The sequence below is a fragment of the Rhipicephalus microplus genome, chromosome 6 (assembly GCF_043290135.1).
Source record: "Rhipicephalus microplus isolate Deutch F79 chromosome 6, USDA_Rmic, whole genome shotgun sequence".
NCBI lineage: Eukaryota > Metazoa > Arthropoda > Arachnida > Ixodida > Ixodidae > Rhipicephalus > Rhipicephalus microplus.
In genome coordinates, this window is record NC_134705.1 from 8,154,140 (window position 1) to 8,172,821 (window position 18,682).

The following is an 18,682-nucleotide window of genomic DNA, read 5'->3' on the forward strand; positions in this document are numbered from 1 at the left end:
GCGCTCGCTTGCCTCATGACTGCTTCCAGCTTGTGTCCGGGGAACGCCCCTACTGCAACCCTCTTGTCACCTCTTACCCTCTCTTTGATGGCTTCTGTGCATCGATTTAAATTCGAGTCCCCGGCGATTATCACATGCTGCGACTTTTCAACTTGAGCGTTCTGCACCTGGGGGCTACTTGCACTTGTGACGCCGGCTGCTTTGTTTCTTCCCTGCCCCACCACTACCTCGCTGAAGCTAGGCCTTGCGACAGTTGAACCGGCTAAACCTTATTTTCGAAACTTGCCTGCTTTTCGTTCTCCGCCGTTCTGGTTACCGGTTCCCTACTGTTCTCTCGGTAGGTCGCTTCTTTGTTCAGCTTCGCTAGCGCTTCCTCGGCGGACTTCAGTCTTTCTCCCATTGCCCTCGTTTTCTCGTGCTCTGTCGCCAACTCAGTCTCGAGCTTGGCGATTCTCACCAGCAGTTCACTCTGGGCTACCATCATTTTCTCCATTTTTTCCTCGACCTCACATTGCCTACACTTCGCGTCAGCCTTTTCTCCATCCGCTTCTACGCTTGGGTCCACTTTCAAACCCACTCCGCATCCTGAACACTTTACAGTCTTTTTAACCATGCCTTTCTGACACCAATTGTCCCTATACTCGATAATTTCTAAACTCGAACCCTGCACTACGAGAAAAAAAAAGTCTAAGCTCTACTACAAAAATGTGTGTGTTCAATGTACGCGCACCTCCCCCACGGGGTGGCAAAAGAAAAAAAAACAACAACAAAGAATTTCAAACACACACACCCGCACTAACTAATAAATACCTGGTGACTGGCCCCCGAAAAAGCCGTACCATAAAATAAGTGCTACGAAGATTTCAACCGCTGCCTTATAATTACAAAGACAAGCTCAAAACATGCAAAAACACTTATCTGCGCAGTCAATCCGGAGCGCTCAAAAAACATGTCCATCCACCTTGACAGCCCGAACTGAAGTGTCAAGCCCTTGAGCTGTCAAGCCCTTGTAGCTCCATCTAGCGTTGAGGTGTACTCTACGGTGCCACGTAAATATTAAAATAGGGTACGCATAAAAAGAGAGGATTCTTATGGAAGGCACATTCATGACCCCGTGAAACAATAATTAGGGTTCGTTGAGGTAAAGATCGATAGTATACCACATCGCTAGGGTATTTTAAAAAAAAACACGAAGTGCGCGTTTCCGAACATTCAGTGTATGTACCACATAGACCCCCCAAATTTATGGCACATTCTCGAGTTTTACAGCGCACATGGTAGTTACAGTTACCTACTAATTGGTTAATTAGCGCTAAATAACTAACTCATCTCTGGTTAGGCTTTGAAATTGCGAGTAATATTCACCGGACACGATATTATGGACGGTGGTATCAACTCGCCGTGCACGTCGCTTAAATCCGGTATACCTGAGGGATCCGTCCTCGGGTCTCTTTTCTTTCTGGTTTATATCTCAATAATTCCTCCCATGACATTCCAGCAAATCTAAAGCTTTTTGCAGATGCCTGTGTGCTACAATAGTTAACGCTTCCAGTGATCTGGTTGTTTTGAATAACTCTTTATCTAAGATTCACGATTGGTGCACAAAATCACAGATGACCTGTAACGCGAAAAAAACTTTGGCGATAACCATAACCCGCAAAAAGATCCATTAAAATTCCAGTATACAACCTAGGCAATCAATTCTTGTCCTTTGCCTCGCAGTATACGCACCTTGGTCTTGTCATCACATCTGATTTAAGATAGAACGAACATGTGTCTTATACTGAGAAAGAGGCTTTGAAAATACTAGGCTACCTAAGACGGGCACTCGCTAAGGCATGCAGCGAACCTAAATGACTTCATGTGAAACGTACGTAATACCAATACAAGAATATTCATCGGCTGTCTGGGACCCGCATACGCAAGCTAACACAGATAAAATTGAATTGTTACAGCGAAAAGATGTAATATTCATTTTCAATGCCCAAAATTAAGACATATCCGTCAGTTCTTCTGGAAAGCGCTAAACTGGAAACCCTGGAATGGAGACGTTATCACGAAATAACGAAGCTGTTCTATCTCATATATAATATTAGGCTGGCAATAAAAAAACTAATTATGTCGAACCAATCTTGCGCCCCGAAACGCGTGCCTCCAATCTTGAAAGAGTGACTGAGCCCCTATATACAGGTACATTTTTTCCCCCGCACAAGCAGAGTGCGGAACAATTTACCACCAGAGATTCTTGAAAGTGTGAATCTCAACTAGTTTCTTCGTGTGTTAGCTCTTTCACATGGCTCATAACTGCACCTTCATATATATTACTGTGCGCTTCATGTTAATACCCGTCTTGATCATACTGATGGCTTGAGGTTCAAAGCCTCGCTTTTACACAATTCTTCAATGCTTCGATTCTGCAAAGTCTCGCTTTTTAATATTGCCGACTTTATTTTGGCTACAGTTGGTATTTGAGTTCTTTTTACTTTTTACCCCAAAAACATAGCCTAATGAGCACTGTTTTTATAGTTTTTGTTTTGCGCTTGGCATTGTGGACCGTATTTTATGTCGTTTTTTTTTCTTTTTGGTTTTGAATCATCGCGCTTTCGTTCAAAACTAGCTATACTGCTGTATCTCCTACACATTGTTGTGTCCACTGCACTATATATATAGAAATCGATTGTGAAAATTGTTGTCAACTTCACTACACAGAACATTTTTTTTATTTTTTTTTGCTTTTCTTTTGGAAGTCGTTAATTGGAGGAATGTGCAATCTATACGCTTCAATGTAGGCATTTTGACTGAAATCTGTTGGACTCGGTAGAAGATTTAAGAAGTTGGGAAGTTCATAGAGGGCCCGAGGTGTTAGGAACGACTTGGTAACTTGCTCAGGATCTGTCTGTGTTTCTCACACATCATATCCGTGTCTTGTTTTGCAAAACTGTGGCTTTCCGTTTCCAACACGATTCAAAAGCCGTAAACGAATACTGAGGAGATTGTTCCTAGAGAGCGGTTCAAGTTTGTTGGCGTGTTGTAAATGTGCCAGGATTCGCGCAAGAGCTCTTTCCGAAATTACTCTCTTTCTAGAACAGAAAATATGTAGAAATCGATCATATGATCTGGCTGCTCAAGGGCTCTGCAAAAGCGCCGTGTTGCACTTCTGCCTTCCTGAGGTCGTTCTTAAGTTGGCGTAATCTTAACGAGTGCACGTGAAAGTTTATTGCGGCCCGGCAAGACGCACGTTAGCGATCAGCGGCTGACTCCCATGTCGGGAACGCCAGTCCAAGCTTGTCGGCCGCTCCACGGGCTTTCTGAACGGAAACATTTGCTTTTGCCTACGTAGCTGGCTGAACACTCTGAACACGGCAACTTGCAGACTACTCGCTGGTGTTGCTTTTTTCTTCGGCCGTGATAGCAAGCGGGTGAGCATCGAAGCAGGCTTGCGAACCACCTCTAACCCTGATTTTCCGAGTAGCGCGGAGAGCTCTTCTCTGGGTCTGGCACATATGGGATGACAATGCGCTTGGCTGGCTTCAAATATTTTTCGCCAGTGACGTGATTAGAGAGAGAAGGTTGTCGCGTAGTGTGTCTTTCACGGGTCCTTCTACACGGTACAGTGGTCGTTCTCTCAATACACGTCGTGACGCCCACTTAGAATAATTAAAACGCAGGCGCGAACGGAAAGAAAACAAAAGTCATCTAAATACTCAACGCTGGGTAATGTTTTTATCAGTCTTTACCTCTTGAGGGGGCTTCACAAAAGTGTAAATTGTGAACATTCCCGTTAATAAATGTAAAACCTGGTTGCTGAGATGTATTAAAACTGATAAGCAAACTGAAAAAATGTTAGAAGTGATTTATGCTATCGTTTACCATCACTGAAAAAATGCAATAGGTAAATATTGTGTTACTGTGTTGCTTTCCGGCACTAAAACTCAGCTGTTGCTCCAGTAGTTGTAACACTATACGATGTGTGTAACACTATACGATGGCACCAATCGTGACCATCAGCTTTCTTTTTCCTGGAAGAAAAATAAAAGCTAATCGCTGGCAGTAATGACCTCACGTTAGCAACTAATAGAATATTATTAATCAATGACTGATTTATAGACTGATACAAAATGTTCTGCATCACTTTTTTCTTGGCTACAGTATGATTAGTGTTCTTGCCGTTGCCATGTTTACACTGTTGAGAAAGGTTTGCACTAGGCTTACCTACTAAGTGCAACTGTGTAGGGAGGCGACGTCCTCCACTGCCGCTGCTTGCGAAGACGCTGTGGCTGGGTTCGTCGTTTTCTCCGGCACTGCGCAGAAACCATGCACGAGGCAGGATAACAACAACAATGGGTTTATTAACCGAAGATGCAGCACAGTGCAACACTCACGGACTTGCAGGCCGTATAGGGTACTCCGCAAGACCGGGCAAGTACGCTTGTACGCTTGTCTAGGGCGCGATGACTCCCGCACAAGGGCCGAAGTCGAACGCACGAACGAGAAGCCGCCTGCTTAGCAGCGCGTCAACCCCTCGTGAAGGCCTGAGAGCATCTGCCGCGACGAGCGAATCGTCGGGCGCAACCTAGCTTGTAGGAGAAGAGGATGTAGGAGAAGAGGAGAAGAGGACGTAGGCCCGCGCAGCGCGCCAGCCTAGCGTGCCCGGACATGCCAGCGCGGGATTGAGCCGACGGTTGACTGGCCCAGACAAAGAGGCACCCTGGCAGCCATCTTGGCGGATGCCGGTGCTTATGTGCGCCCGGGCTACGCTGTCGGCACGCGCGCGGCAGCTGGGGAACGAGGCGCCAGGTAGGAGGGCGCTCTCAATTCCCACATCCCCCCTCCTAAGACCGAGGCCGCCCTAAAGACGCCGTAATAACAGCATCCACCGACACCGAAAAAACTGAGGTCCAGCTCAGTGCCGTCCCTGAGATCGATGGAGGCCCCGGTGTCTTCGTTCGGCGGCGTCTCAGCAGGAACCTGGGGCCGCGGGAGGGCGGTAGACACCGCAGCAGCGATGGCCCACTTGAATGAAGAGTCCGTGACAAGCGCAGCTACGACCGGCTGAACGGAGTCGGTCGACAGGGCAGATTGAAGGCCCAGGCCAAGCGGCACCGCTGGAGCGGACAGGACCGCAGGGGCACCGCAAGACTTCGCTCGGTGAACCCGCGAACGGAGGTGGGTAGCCTCGTGCACCAGCAGAACGTCGAAGCGACTAGCAGGTCCGAATGGGTGCGTCCGCAGAAAGGACGCGGCACAGACTCGGGGTCTAACCCCACCCAGACTAAGCGTTGCTCGGACCAGCGACGAGTCGACACGAAGGCGACCGGGGCCTCAGAGCTTTGGTGGAACGTCCACGTAGCGACTTCACGACGAGGCGGTGTCTTGTTAGCCGGTGCCGGGGGAGCATTTGACGGAGGCGGCATGGACGAGGCTGGTGCCTGCGGAACGACCGAGCGCACGGCTGGTCTCCCGGGCTTTTTCTTGGAGGAACAGGCCATCGAGGAGGACATCATGTAAGCTGGGGTGTCGATGAAAAGCAGAAACGCAACTGAAGGTGTGGCCCCGGAGGCGCGACAGGCTGGCCCAATAAAGAGAGCCTACTGCGTCGGATTGAAGGTTGCCTGAGCCAATAGGACGCACGCTTCCCTTCTCCCGCCGACTACGCGGAAGATACCCAGTGAGAGAGTGAGCCATCGGGGAAAGGGCTTTTCTCTTTCGAGAAGCCGGGAGCGCTGGGAACCGGGTGGACATTCCGCGTGCAGCGCGTATAATGGTGGTACCAGGGAGAAAGCTCGCCAGGTAACCACTACTGTTGCTGCTGGATGGGCTCTCGCATAACAGCTATAAATCTCCGCTCTCTTACATGAAGGGAATAACGTCCCGCTACATGCCGCGGGCGAAAATCAGCCTAAGCTCGTTTTCGCAGGTTGTACCGGTGGCGTGGTTTGGAACCAGCCTTATCCCGGTTTCCCTGTGGTTTGGTGACCGCCTCCTCCTCCCTGAAGTCGTTGCTGCGGGCAACGAAAGGTTTGAGGTCAGAGACGTTAACTGAACTGCCGACTGGTCTCCCTTGGGAGTCAGCCAGCTTGTATACCAGGGGCGACACTTTGGTGTGCACTCGGTATGAGCCCAACCACTTGACCGAAAGGGAGGCCTAGATGCCTTTGGTGGCGTCACTCAAGACGTGATTGCGCCTGAGGACGAGATCGCCGACATCGTAACGGACATTCCGATGCGACGGGTTGTATTGAGCCTTCTGACCAGCTCGCGCTTTTGCCAGGTTGGAACGCCCAGGTCGATGGCCGCGTCCATCCGTGAGCGCAGTTCCACCACGTAGCCAGACGGGTTGACCTTCACGGCGCTTGCCCTGCCGCCGCCCCCTTAGACGTGGTTGATGGGGTTAGGCAGCTATCTCCCAAAGATGAGGAAGGCGGGCGTGTACCCTGTCGACCGATTGACCGTAGACCTCAAGGAGAAGCCTATCTCGTTAAGACAGGCATCGCAATCCCTGTTTTGCTGCACAAAGGCTGTCAGCAAGGGCTTGAGGTTCCGGTTGATCCACTCGGTCGGGTTGGCCTGTAGGTGATACGCGGTTGTTTTATGGTGCTTAATGCTAAAGGCAGCAAACGCATTCACAAACACCTTGGCCATGAAATAGGACGCATTGTCCGTGATCAACTCCGCCGGAAAACCAAAGCCGGTAAAGAGCTCGGTCAACTTGACCCAGATTGTGCGTGCCGTCAACTTCCGAAGGGTAAACAGTTGAACCCACTTCTTGAAGTGATCTGGGACAGCCCGGAGAAAAACATGGCCTCTCCGGCTTTTTGGGAAAGGTCCCATAATTTCACAGGCCGCGACTTGCCAAGATTGTTGGCTGTCGATCGACTGCATGAGCCCGGGAGGCTTGCCCTCGCGAGGCTTCACGCATTGGCACACGCGGCATGAGTGGGCGTAGTGAAGGGCGTTGCGCTTCATGCCAGGCCAGGTAGCGCAGCGGCACAACTTTCGAAAAGTCTTAAGGCCACTCACGCGTCCGGCTCCGCGAGTCGTGGAAATAACCTAGTGTGGCTTTCCTTAGACTGCGGGGTATCACCACTTTGAAAGACTCTTGGGGAGCTTCTTCAGATGGGACGTAGTGCAGGAGAACGCCGTCGGCATCAAGCAGGCACGAGTACAACGTGCACGCAGCAATACCAGCCTGCGTACGGCACTCGGTGCCAACAGCAATACCAGCTGTCTGTTCGCGCCCGGTGGGTTGACCGCCCCGCTCCGCTTGGGAGCTCAGCTCTTTGAGCTCGTCAACGTTGTCTTGACAAAACGGATCGACCTGCTGTGCCTTGAGCAGCTCCTCTCTTCTAAAGACGATTCCGGTGAACTTGACAGGGTCGACCAGATATGCGTCCTCACCCGAGGCTGTCGACTCGAAAGTCACTTCGCCATCGGGGATCGCGCCTTTCGACCTTTTGGAGACAGAGGGCCCGAAATCTACTTGATGCGACTGCTCTCGGGAGTGGCGGACACCAGTGTCGAACGCCGAAACAGGGGCACGCGACAAGGCGTCAGCCACGACGTTCGCTTTTCCTTTTCGGTAGCGCACAACAAAGTTGTACCGCTGCAAGGTCAACACCCAGCGCGCGAGGCGGCCCGAGGGCTCACGCAAGCGCTTAAGCCAGGTGAGTGCCATGTGGTCCGTTTCCACCACGAATGGCACGCCGTCGACATAGCAGTCGAACTTCCGGAGAGCTAAAACTATAGCGAGACATTCCCTTTCTGATACGCTATAGTTACGCTCGGCGGCGTTAAGTGACCGGCTCGGAAAGGCGACTGGCCGGAGGACGCCGGCGTGTTCCTGAAGCAGTACCGTGCCGAGACACAGGTCGCTCACGTCCGCTTGGACAACGAACTCCCTGTCAGGTGGGGCAGCTTTAACTCGGCTGTGGCCACTAGAGCTTCGGAAAGCGCCTTGAAGGTTTGCTCTTGTTCTGGCCCCCAGCTCCATCGTGCCGACTTTTTCAAGAGTGCAGTCAAAGGCGCTTGGAGGGCCGCACAGTCTGGGATGAACTGTTGATAGTAGTTCATCATGCCCAAAAAGCACCTCAGGCCCTGAATGTTTGCCGGCGTCGGGTACTCTACAATGGCTCGTACCTTCTCCTCGCAAGGCAGAACACGACCGCTCTGAATGGTAAAGCCTAATAGTGATATGCGAGTCTCAGCTATTTGAGCTTTTTTCGGGTTCAAAGTCAACCCGGTGGCACGCAACCTCCCGAGGACATCCTCCAAGTGGTGAAGGTGTTCCTCGAACGTTCGAGAGAAGATGATGATGTCGTCGAGGTACACCATAGCGTGTTGCCATTTAGCGTCCCTTAGAACGCGGTCTATCAATCTCTGGAACGTAGGTGCAGCTCCAGAACAGCCAAACGGCATGCGGGTAAACTCGTACAAACCTCTGTGAGAGGTGAACGCAGTTTTCTCCGCGTCAGCCTGCTCCATCTGAACCTGTAGGTAACCGTGGCTAGCATCCAAGGTGCTGAAGTAGCAAGCACCGCCTAGAGCAGCCACAATCAAGTCAAGGTTAGGCATAGGATAAGCATCCTTCCTCGTGACCTCGTTCAGCCGGCGGTAGTCCACACAGAGCCGGTGAGAGCCGTCTCTTTTGGGAACCATTACCACCGGTGAACCCCAAGGACTGTTTGAGCGTTGGACAACTCCGGTCATAATCAAGTCATCCAGTGCCTGGTCAATTGCTTTCCGCTTTGCCGCACTAACGGAGCGAGGATTGCATTTCCACGGTTGTGCGTCGCCTGTGTCAATCCGGTGCCTCACCAGAGAGGTGCAACCCGGGTGCTCTGTGAACGTGTCGGTGAAACGTGTCAACAGGACGACAGGCGTGCTTTCTCGCGTTTGGACAATTTATCCGGCAAACGCGGAAGCGAGCCATTCGAGTTGCTGCTTAGCGGGAGGGGGGGGGGGGGGTCACCGGCATAGCCGAGACCTCGTTCACCACGGCAGCATTATGCTCGAGGGAAAGCTGTACGCACGACCGTTTTCCGCCGCGCCGGCCAAACGACCAGTCTTGGCGTTGGAGGGGGCGACTGCGGGCCGCGGGGGCAACGCTTGGTCTCCTTTCCTCCTTCTTCCGCGTGGCGTTCGGCGACTTACTGGCAGCGGAGACCACGGGAGGTGCAGCGAAAGGCCGTAGGGCGCCGGAAGGGCCGACTCTGTAGTCTCTGCTTGCGACGTCCATCACGATACCCGTGCGCACGAGAAAGTCGCGACCGAGAATCACAGGCACGGAAAGACTAGGGAGATGCACAAAGCGCTGCCGGAGTGCGCGATTCTCCCAACGTACAACCAACCGCGCAGCGCCGCACGAGGTGGCGGTACCGCTGGCGAGGTGGAAGGCAGTGTCGCAAGCTCGAATGCGGACAGAGCGGTCGCGAAAATGAGCCCTAACCTCTTCGCGGAACAGCGAGATAGAAGCCCTGCTATCCAGCAACACCGCAAACTCTCGACCAGCGATCGTAAGGGCGATGAACGGTGCCGGCATGGCTGGAATGTCCACTCCAGCGCGACACGCCATCGGTGCCAGAGGTTGTGTTACGCTCCCGTGCTCTCCTACTGCTGCAGCCGCCGGCAAGGGAGAGCTCACAGACGGCTCACCCCGTTTCCCGACGGGTTAGCAGGCCCTTGTGTCAGTTGCGGCGCGTTGCACTCACGCGTGGCGTGACCACGCTCACGGCAACGGAAGCAAACAATGCCTTTTCCTCTAACAGGGGAGGATTTCGGCAATCCTTTAGAGCTACGAAGTGTCCGTTCGCTAGCCGCAGCGGGGGCTCCACGATCGGATATCCCCTCGTGCACTGGAGCACAGGGTTTCCGTTCTTGTTCACGCGGCCGGGCAACGGTGGCCGCCCGGGCGTACGAGAACAGGTCCAGAGTGCGGAACCATGAGGCAGCGGCTGCCCCATGGTTCGGGGAACCCCAGTATGACGAGTCACGACCAGCCCACGCGCAACGAGGCTTGAGAGACGCGGATGGCGGTGGCGGCGGGCGATAGGCTCGCGCCGCCAGTATGTCGCCCTGAATACGCTTCGCATCGGATGCCAGCTCGTTTAGGTCACGATAACGGGCGCTCCGAAGGTAAGCGGCGAAGGTTGGATGAGCCTGGCGTATGGCTCGCTCCACCTTCTCGGCGTCTGATGCCGTAGGATCGGCAAGGAGGTAGAGCTCCTGCAAAGCCCAAACGTGCTCGAGAAGAGATTCGTCGGGTTGCTGTGTGCGAAGCTCTAACTCGCGACGCATGCGGCGCTTGTATTCAGGAGGAAGGAATTCGCTACGAAAGAGCGCCCTAAACTCTTCCATCGAGCGAGCTTGGTGACCGACCAGCCGGTACCACCTCGCCGCTTGGGCTGTCAGCGACACGGGCAAAACAGAGCCTAGCATAACGCTGTCGCTCAGCCGCGAAGCCTGCTGATGGCGATGCAGCGCCTCGAAGTACTCTGTGGCACTGATGCGGTCCGAATAACCGCTGTACTCAGGCAGAGGTTCCCTTAAGCTACTCGGAACGCTTGGCTGAGGGGACTGGGGGTCTCCCTTTAAAGCATAAGGCTGCGAGCACACCACTTCCAACAGAACGTTTAGGAGCTGCACCGCAGTTGCGTGCAGCGGTGACTGCTCCGACGCGGACGCGGCCGTAACAGGTGCGCGTTTGACATCGCTAGCTAGCTGGGCGGCGTGATTTGCGCGATCTACCCGTCAACTGAACTTGCATTCCCATTTGCAATTTAGGTCGGCTTGGCAGGCAGCCGGATCATCGGTACGCAGTTGCTGCCGGCAGCTAGCCTCCAGGGCCCGATTTTGTGCCCGGACTGGCAAATTCAGTCCGGCAAATTTGAGCTCTTTCATGTTTTCACTGTCGGCGCTCTCCTGGAGTTGTCCGTTGTTTGCCCATGTGAAAGCTCTCAGTAAAAACTAATGCCCACGTACTTGGCGCCATGGCTGTGACGGGATGCACGACGTTGCTCACAACGCAGCCAGTGGCGCGCATGCTTAGTTACGACGCTGGCAATGACGTAACTGATAGCGCAGCCAAAGAAGACCACTCGTGACAGCGAAGAGTAATTGTTTTTTCGCTTCTCCAAGCCATATACGACTTTTGCTGTGAAACGTTTCGTCGATGGCAGTCGAACCCACAATCTTTCGGTCCGCGAAAACAGAGGCCGGGTATGCTACCCACCATGCCACGACCATATACTATCAAAGTCTTACAAACGCGCGTTTTATATCTAAGACTAACCATTCCCAGTGCTCTTGGCAAAGTGAAGTAATGCATGATGACCATGACCTACGAATGTTTCTTTAACGTGTCTTTTCTATGCGCACACACCATTCGGCGCGTTTTTTATGGGAGAGCTAGAACCAATGTTCTTGTTCACAATAAGAGGTGTGCAGTTTTGTCGAAGTATTAACAGAACGCCAACTGGCGACAGCCCATCCCGCGTCGGCCTCACTCATAACATCAATCCATACCAAAATTAGCTCAGTGTCGCTTGGCTGCAACTCCGTGTTGTCCAGTTACGCTAGTAGCTCGCCAAGGAAAAAATCACGGCTGGCCAATAGCGTATAGATATGACGCAAGTTGCGTTTTTCAGTACACCTCGTGACGACTTTCCAAATATACGTAAGTGGACTTCTGCTCATGTATTACCACGCCAAGCAGTCCATTTGCGTCCAATTTTCATTTCAGTTTCGCAAGCGCCTCTAACCTGGGCGTGTTCGCAAGGACGTTCAGGGTTTCGGGCGTTATCTCGTAAAGTTGTTTGAGAAACTAGGTTCTATATACCTTAAACAGGAAGCCATGAAGAGCCTTAAGATGCCATAGATGCACCAGTGAAAAAAAAATAGATGAAATCATTTCTGTGCTTTTCTGCCACTTCCCTTAAACGGCAATCTGCCAGCGGTTCAAGCCCACGTGCAAAGCGAATACCATACACTACTGCTTCCATTTCTTTTTTTGCAAATCGTTATAGAACATTTTGATTTGGTGTAAATCAGAAACCAGTTTTATGAAAACGGAACCATAAATTTTAGTGCATCTTTGTTTGAGCAAGAAGAAAAGAAGCAAGTGAAGAAGTGAAATACACTAGCTTCTCTTCTTCATGCACAAACAGAGTTATGCCTGATAATTTTAACATGCACAATGTTGTTACCAACCGACCAACTCTACCACTGTACAGTCTTCATCCAAGCGAGAAGATTAAAAAAAAATATGGCTGATTCCTATTTCTAGTAATGAGTGCAGCAGAAAAGTGAAACCTGTCTTCACTGTGGTAGTTGAGCGTTTTCGTGTATTGTTTGACCTAAGCGGGCGAAGGAATGAAGGCTGCAGCAGCAAATTGCAAAATAAAGCGAAGAACGACAACCAGTTTGTAATTTGCAGCACACCCCTCAAGCAGAAATCACGCACGAAATGAGCATACAAGGCCAGTGCGCGGAATAACAACTCTCACAGCTTGACACCTAAACCTCGCTGTTCAAACAGAAAGAAATATTCGCAAAATGAACGCACAAGTGTACACAGGATAAGCGCGAGCAACTGTCACAGTTCTTACTTTTTCGTGCGTGACAGCATGTTTCTCGCATACACACGACCATGGCAGTGAGCGAAGTGACCTTTTTGCTATCCGAAATCACGACTCGCATTTACGCTTTCTCTTCAGTGTGGTTTTATTAAACTCATGACGGTCAAAATAACACAATTGGAGTCCTCAGAGAAACCTTTAAAACTTTGTATGAATTTGTTTCATTTTATTTTGCCCCGCCGCGGTGGTCTAGTGGCTAAGGTACTCGGCTGCTGACCCGCAGGTCGCGGGTTCATATCCCGGCTGCGGCGGCTGCATTTCCGATGGAGGCGGAAATGTAGGCCCGTGTGCTCAGATTTGGGTGCACGTTAAAGAACCCCAGGTGGTCAAAACTTCCGGAGCCCTCCACTACGGCGTCTCTCATAATCATATGGTGGTTTTGGGACGTTAAACCCCACATATCAATTAATGTTTGACTTTATTGTTCACTTAAGAGCTCGATATCTGGGAGAATATGATATATGTAGTGTGTGGACAGTACTTTCAGTGACAGAGGTCCACGACGCTCGGGGAGTATAGGGCTGGCCATGGCCGCCTAAACAGTTGATTGTATATTCGATATGTAAACGATTTTGTGTAAGCCCTGAATTTCCATGCTTACCGTGTGCACTTCACTTGTAAATGTGCGGACGATTCAAAATATTGTTTAAAATAATCTAAACACAGAATATCAACACAAATGTATTTGGAACATACACTCACCTGCTTTATTAGCGAAATGACAGAAAGAGGACGGATAAATCTCAGAAAGGCAGTTTGAGCTTGTGCAGGCAATATCCTTCGTAGCGCCAAACTCAGAAAGCATACAAGTGCATCGTTTGACGGCAATGACTTGTGACAACTGGATGCAGCATTGGCTTCAACAACGCGTCTTGTATCTTATCAGATATACGTCACGATCAATGCTAACATTTGAAGTATAGGAAGTGTTATACGTGGGCAGTAGTTATTCATGAGGTCTTGAACAGACCGAACGTGCTTGATTATTCACGCAACCTTCACAACTGCATTTACATGAAGGAATCACTTTAAAAAGCAGTACGGACTGCATTATGTGAATTACAACGTATTTTGAAGCTTTCATAAATAAAACGCCCAGATATAACAATGTGCGCATCAAGAAAAACACAGAGTGAAGACTGAATCGACAGAGAAGCTTCTCATTTTGTACCGTAATGCGGTCAGGAGGGCGCAGAAGTGTGCTAATACAATATATAGATAAAAGTCGTATAACTCGCACCTTACACAACAGCTAAGCACCAGAAAGAAAAAAAGATGACAAAATAAGTAATATTTTTCAACATGAATCTAAGTGTCTTAAAGAAACGACCCCAAAGACACAGCCCGCTTGGCGTCTAGCTCTATGAGGGTCGTCAGAATGGCATGCTCAGTTAAGACCGAAGTCAAGGAAACTTGCACACCAGGTGCGTGCTTCACGCGTGTTACTGCAGCACATGCGGAACGCCTTAGGGTCCTTGGTGACTTTGGCGCACTGCTGGCAAAGGTCACGCACATCAACGTGGGAAGGGCATAGGTCACCAGGAGGCAGAGCAGCGAGAATCGCTGCCTGCAAGTCCAACGCCGGAGGCGAACGGCGCTGAACGGCGGCTCCCGCGGGCCACCAGGACACTGCTGACGCTGCCAGAAGACCAATGGGAGCCATGAGCAGCATGACGTACAGGGATGACTGCAAATGTGCCAAAAATATAATAAACTTCTGAAAACTAGGGGCGCTGTGTTAACGTGGAGGATATCTTATCAATATGCATGCAGACGCAGATGTTAGCTAGGTAAATGAAGTGGCTTACACTTGGGTTAGATGTCCCAAAACAACAATCTGCGGGTCACCATGACGGAGGGCTCTGTAACTTTTGACCACCTTAGTTTCTTTAACGTGCACTGACATCACCCAGTACAGTCGCGCGTGATATAATAGCGACTATGTAGCAGGAAACAAAAAACGCAAGGAATTAGCGATAGCGCTACGTGCTCCAAACTGAGCGGGAGCAGAACGTAAACATTGCCCGACCTTTTTGGCATAAAGACGCTATTTCTAGAATGTTTTATAATAAATATTGTAAAGAAGAGGAAGTACTCCAGCGCAGAGGCAGCAGCATCGAGTGTGCAGCAGCGGCTCGAGCTCGGAAATTGCGGCTGGTGCATCGCCTTCCAAGCCTTCCAAGCACCAACCTTTCTGCTTAATAAATCTCCTTTATAATTGGTGGAGGTGCTGGGTACCGTCCCTTACACCTTCCCGCTACCATCCTGGAACTCCGTTCTCGACGGCTACCTTCTGCTATGCCGGACGCCGATCAGCAGACGCTTCCATCTCTTCCGGCCACCTGTCCAGGCAGTGTTCCTCAGCGGGAGCCTCCAATCTTCAGTGGAACAGATGACAACGACGTTGAAGAGTGGCTCTCGACTTTCGAACGGGTGAGCGCTTTAAACAGATGGACGGACGCGGACAAGTTGACACGCGTTTCGTTCTATCTCACGGGTGTAGCCAGCCTTTGGCTTAGAAACCACCAGGCAGACGTCCGAACGTGGCCGCAATTTAAAACGTCGATTGTAGCAGTCTTCGATCGACCTGCCGTCCGAAAACTTCGTGCCGAGCAACGTTTACGCACACGCGCACAAGAAACGGGTGAAACCTTTACAAGTTACATAGAGGACGTCGTCGATTTGTGCAGACGCGTGAACGCCGAAATGACGGAAGCTGAAAAATGTAAGCACATCCTCAAAGGGATTGACGACGACGCTTTTCAAATGCTCTTGGCGAAAAGCCCGACCACTGTTAACGACGTAATTAGCCTCTGCCAAAGCTACGATGAATTGCGGAAGCAGCGAGCGCTGACAAGACGTCCTCCAGCGCACGATTTGGCATCGCTGTCTAGTGCGATCAGTGGTCATGACCACGCGTCACTAATGGCCGAAATAAAAGCATTTGTCCGCAAAGAAGTTGCACGACAGCTTTCCTTGGTGCCTTTCACACCAGAAGCTACCACAACTTTACCATCGTCTCTACGTGACGTCATTCAAGGAGAGGTCGCCGAGGCCTTACCAGCTGCCCGCGAGCCTAATCTTGTGGCTGCTCCTCTCACCTACGCCGCGGCTGCAGCCATGCCAACTCGCAAGGCGCCTGCGCCTCCGTTCCAGCCTCGCGCGAGCTATCTCCCAGCTACAGTTCACTGGACCAGCACTAACACCGCCAACCCGTGGCGCACCCTCGATAATCGCCCGATATGTTACACTTGTCGATACCCCGGACACGTCGCAAGGTATTGCCGCCGCCGGACGCATATCACCAATGAAAACCGCCGTGAGCCTTTCTTCCCGCTTGACTCCAACGCGCGATACGGTTCCTCCACTCCAATGCCAGCCCGCTACCAGGACGACCACCGCCCTCGGCCGGGACGTCTTCGCTCGCCCTCTCCACGCCGCCGCTCGCCTTCTCCTATGCGTCGACGGCCCGCACCTAACGAGGAGGAAAACTAGACGACGCAGTTCCTGAGGCAAGAACTGCGCAAGTTTCGGTTTGCCCAAGTCCTCATTTGTCACCTACCAATGTTATTGATGTGTTCGTCGAAAATATCCCTACCGTCGCTCTTGTAGATACCGGTGCAGCTGTTTCGGTAATAGATGCTGGATTTTGCCGCTCAATTCGTAAGGTTACGACGCTTTTCTCCGGATTATCGCTTCGCACAGCCAGTGCTCAACCTGTTCAACCGACCGCAGTATGTACAGCCCGCGTGACAATTCAGGACGTTCTGTATACGATAGAGTTCGTTGTTCTTTCATCATGCTCCCATAATATTATTTTGGGATGGGACTTTTTGTCGCGTCATAACGCCGTAATCGACTGTGCTAGGGCTGAGGTCGAATTTTGCTCACTGGATGACCAAGCGTCCGACGACACCCAGTTTGCCGCTAAACTTGTCGTTAGCGATGACACCTACATCCCTCCATGCTCTTTTGCGTTCGTGCCAGTTTCATGCAGCGCCATATCCGACGGCACGGTCTTCTTCACACCATCTCCAATATTCGTCGCCCGAAGAGCTCTCCCCCTGCCTTTTGCTGCTCTCGATCTTGTAGAAGGGTCAACCACAATGCCAATTTATAATCATGAGTCGTCGTCTTTATCTCTACTTTGTCGCGAGTGCCTTGGCCACGTCGAGACAATCAGTTCTTCCAGAATTATATCCGTCCCCGATGAGGTGCCTTCTACCTCCGTCTGTGAACTGGCTGTCGTCTCAGCGCCTGACTCAACGTCGGCAAACATATTTCAACCATTAATCGCAGCAGATTTGACATCTTCGCAGCGTTCACAACTCCTCACCATTCTTGAGAGCTACCGCCACTCTTTCGACGTTGAACAAACGTCTCTCGGCCGTGCCTTAGCAGTACAACACCACATCGACACTGGGTCCCACTCACCGCTGCGACAACGACCATATCGCGTGTCCGCTACAGAACGCCGCGTCATTGCTGACCAAGTAGACGACATGCTTCGCAGAGGCGTCATTCGACCTTCACAGAGCCCATGGGCGTCTCCGGTGGTTCTCGTCAAAAAGAAAGACGGTTCTATTCGTTTCTGTGTCGATTTCCGGCGATTGAACAAGATCACGCTGAAGGATGTCTATCCACTACCGCGCATTGACGATGCTTTGGACAGTTTGCAGGGTGCCGAGTTCTTTTCCTCGTTAGACTTGCGGTCAGGCTACTGGCAGGTGCCTATGGCGGAGGCCGATCGCCCCAAAACCGCTTTTGTCACGCCAGACGGCTTATATGAATTCACCGTCATGCCCTTCGGACTTTGCAATGCACCTGCAACGTTCGAACGAATGATGGACAACATCCTGCGTGGACTAAAATGGAAGATATGCTTGTGTTACCTCGATGATATCGTGGTCTTCGCCCCTAACTTTGACACACACTTACGTCGCCTTCAGCACGTCCTTACTTGCTTAACTAACGCCGGTTTGCAATTAAATCTCAAAAAATGTCGATTTGCCATGCGTCAACTGAACATTTTGGGCCACGTTGTTTCCAAGGAAGGCATCCTCCCGGATCCCGAGAAATTGCGAGCTGTTACGGCGTTTCCTAAACCTGCCACCATCAAAGAACTTCGAAGTTTCATCGGCTTGTGTTCGTATTTCCGGCGATTCGTCCGAAACTTCGCGTCTATTATATCACCTCTCACGCAACTTCTCAGCAGCTGTAAAGACCTCTTATCGTGGTCCCCTGCCTGCGACGAGGCTTTCAACACCCTGCGACGGCTTCTTACGACGCCACCAATTCTACGCCATTTCGATCCTGAAGCGCCAACTGAAATCCACACCGACGCCAGTGGTGTAGGCCTGGGTGCTGTGCTCGCACAGCGTAAACCGGAACATCAGGAATACGTCGTGGCATACGCTAGTCGCACACTTACCAAGGCTGAGAGCAACTACAGCGTCACAGAAAAGGAGTGCTTGGCCATTGTGTGGGCCCTTGGAAAGTTTCGCCCATATCTATATGGTCGTTCTTTTGACGTCGTGACCGACCACCACGCGCTGTGCTGGCTTTCGACGTTAAAAGATCCATCTGGCCGCCTCGCTCGCTGGGCGTTGAAAATTCAAGATTACGACATACGCGTGGTTTATCGGTCAGGACGGAAGCATGCTGACGCCGACGCCCTTTCCCGTTCCCCCTTGTCCCAGAATGCCACAGCTGACTCCGCTTGCGATTCCACATTGTCATCGCTTGACTTTGACACCATTGCTATCGAACAACGCAATGACCCGTGGACTGCGTCTCTCCTCAATCATCTCTCCGACACTTCTGAACTCCCAAAGACGCGAACGCTTCGGCGCCAAGTTCCACACTTCTCGATACGTGACACGCTTCTCTATCGACGTAACTACGCACCAGAGGGACGCAAGTGGCTGCTCGTCGTTCCACGAACCCTGAGGTCGCAGATTTGTTCCTCTTTTCACGCTGACCCACAATGTGGCCACGCAGGAGTCTTCAAGACCTACGAAAGGCTTCGACATCGCTACTACTGGCGTGGC

At 51.4% G+C, this 18,682-nt stretch overlaps 2 protein-coding genes across 2 annotated transcripts in view; both read right to left on the reverse strand.

The window, feature by feature from the left end:
• Positions 1-5,899: 5,899 nt before the first annotated feature.
• Positions 5,900-7,675, reverse strand: LOC142765157 (uncharacterized). The gene is made up of 3 exons (XM_075865731.1): positions 7,021-7,675; positions 6,434-6,776; positions 5,900-6,002 (listed from the first exon to the last, which is right to left on the reverse strand). Exons 1-3 carry the CDS (start codon positions 7,673-7,675, stop codon positions 5,900-5,902), a joined length of 1,101 nt encoding a protein of 366 aa, XP_075721846.1.
• A 5,639-nt stretch (positions 7,676-13,314) lies between these two features.
• Positions 13,315-18,682, reverse strand: part of LOC142764737 (uncharacterized) — a 191,888-nt gene continuing 186,520 nt past the window's right edge. The window contains exon 2 of the mRNA XM_075865265.1: positions 13,315-14,319. Coding sequence (XP_075721380.1) covers positions 14,020-14,319 — 300 coding nt within the window. The 3' untranslated portion in view covers positions 13,315-14,019. The remainder of the gene's footprint in view (positions 14,320-18,682) is intronic.

What these genes read in the sequence shown, in the direction of transcription:
- LOC142765157 (XM_075865731.1), bottom strand. Translation starts at nt 7,675, where the DNA reads ATGGCACTCACCTGGCTTAAGCGCTTGCGTGAGCCCTCGGGCCGCCTC. An exon ending in CGACTCGCGGAGCCGGACGC is followed by an intron (nt 6,777 to 7,020) that starts GTGAGTGGCCTT and finishes GGGCTGTCCCAG; the next exon opens with ATCACTTCAAGAAGTGGGTT. An exon ending in ACGGTCAATCGGTCGACAGG is followed by an intron (nt 6,003 to 6,433) that starts GTACACGCCCGC and finishes CGTTGCCCGCAG; the next exon opens with CAACGACTTCAGGGAGGAGG.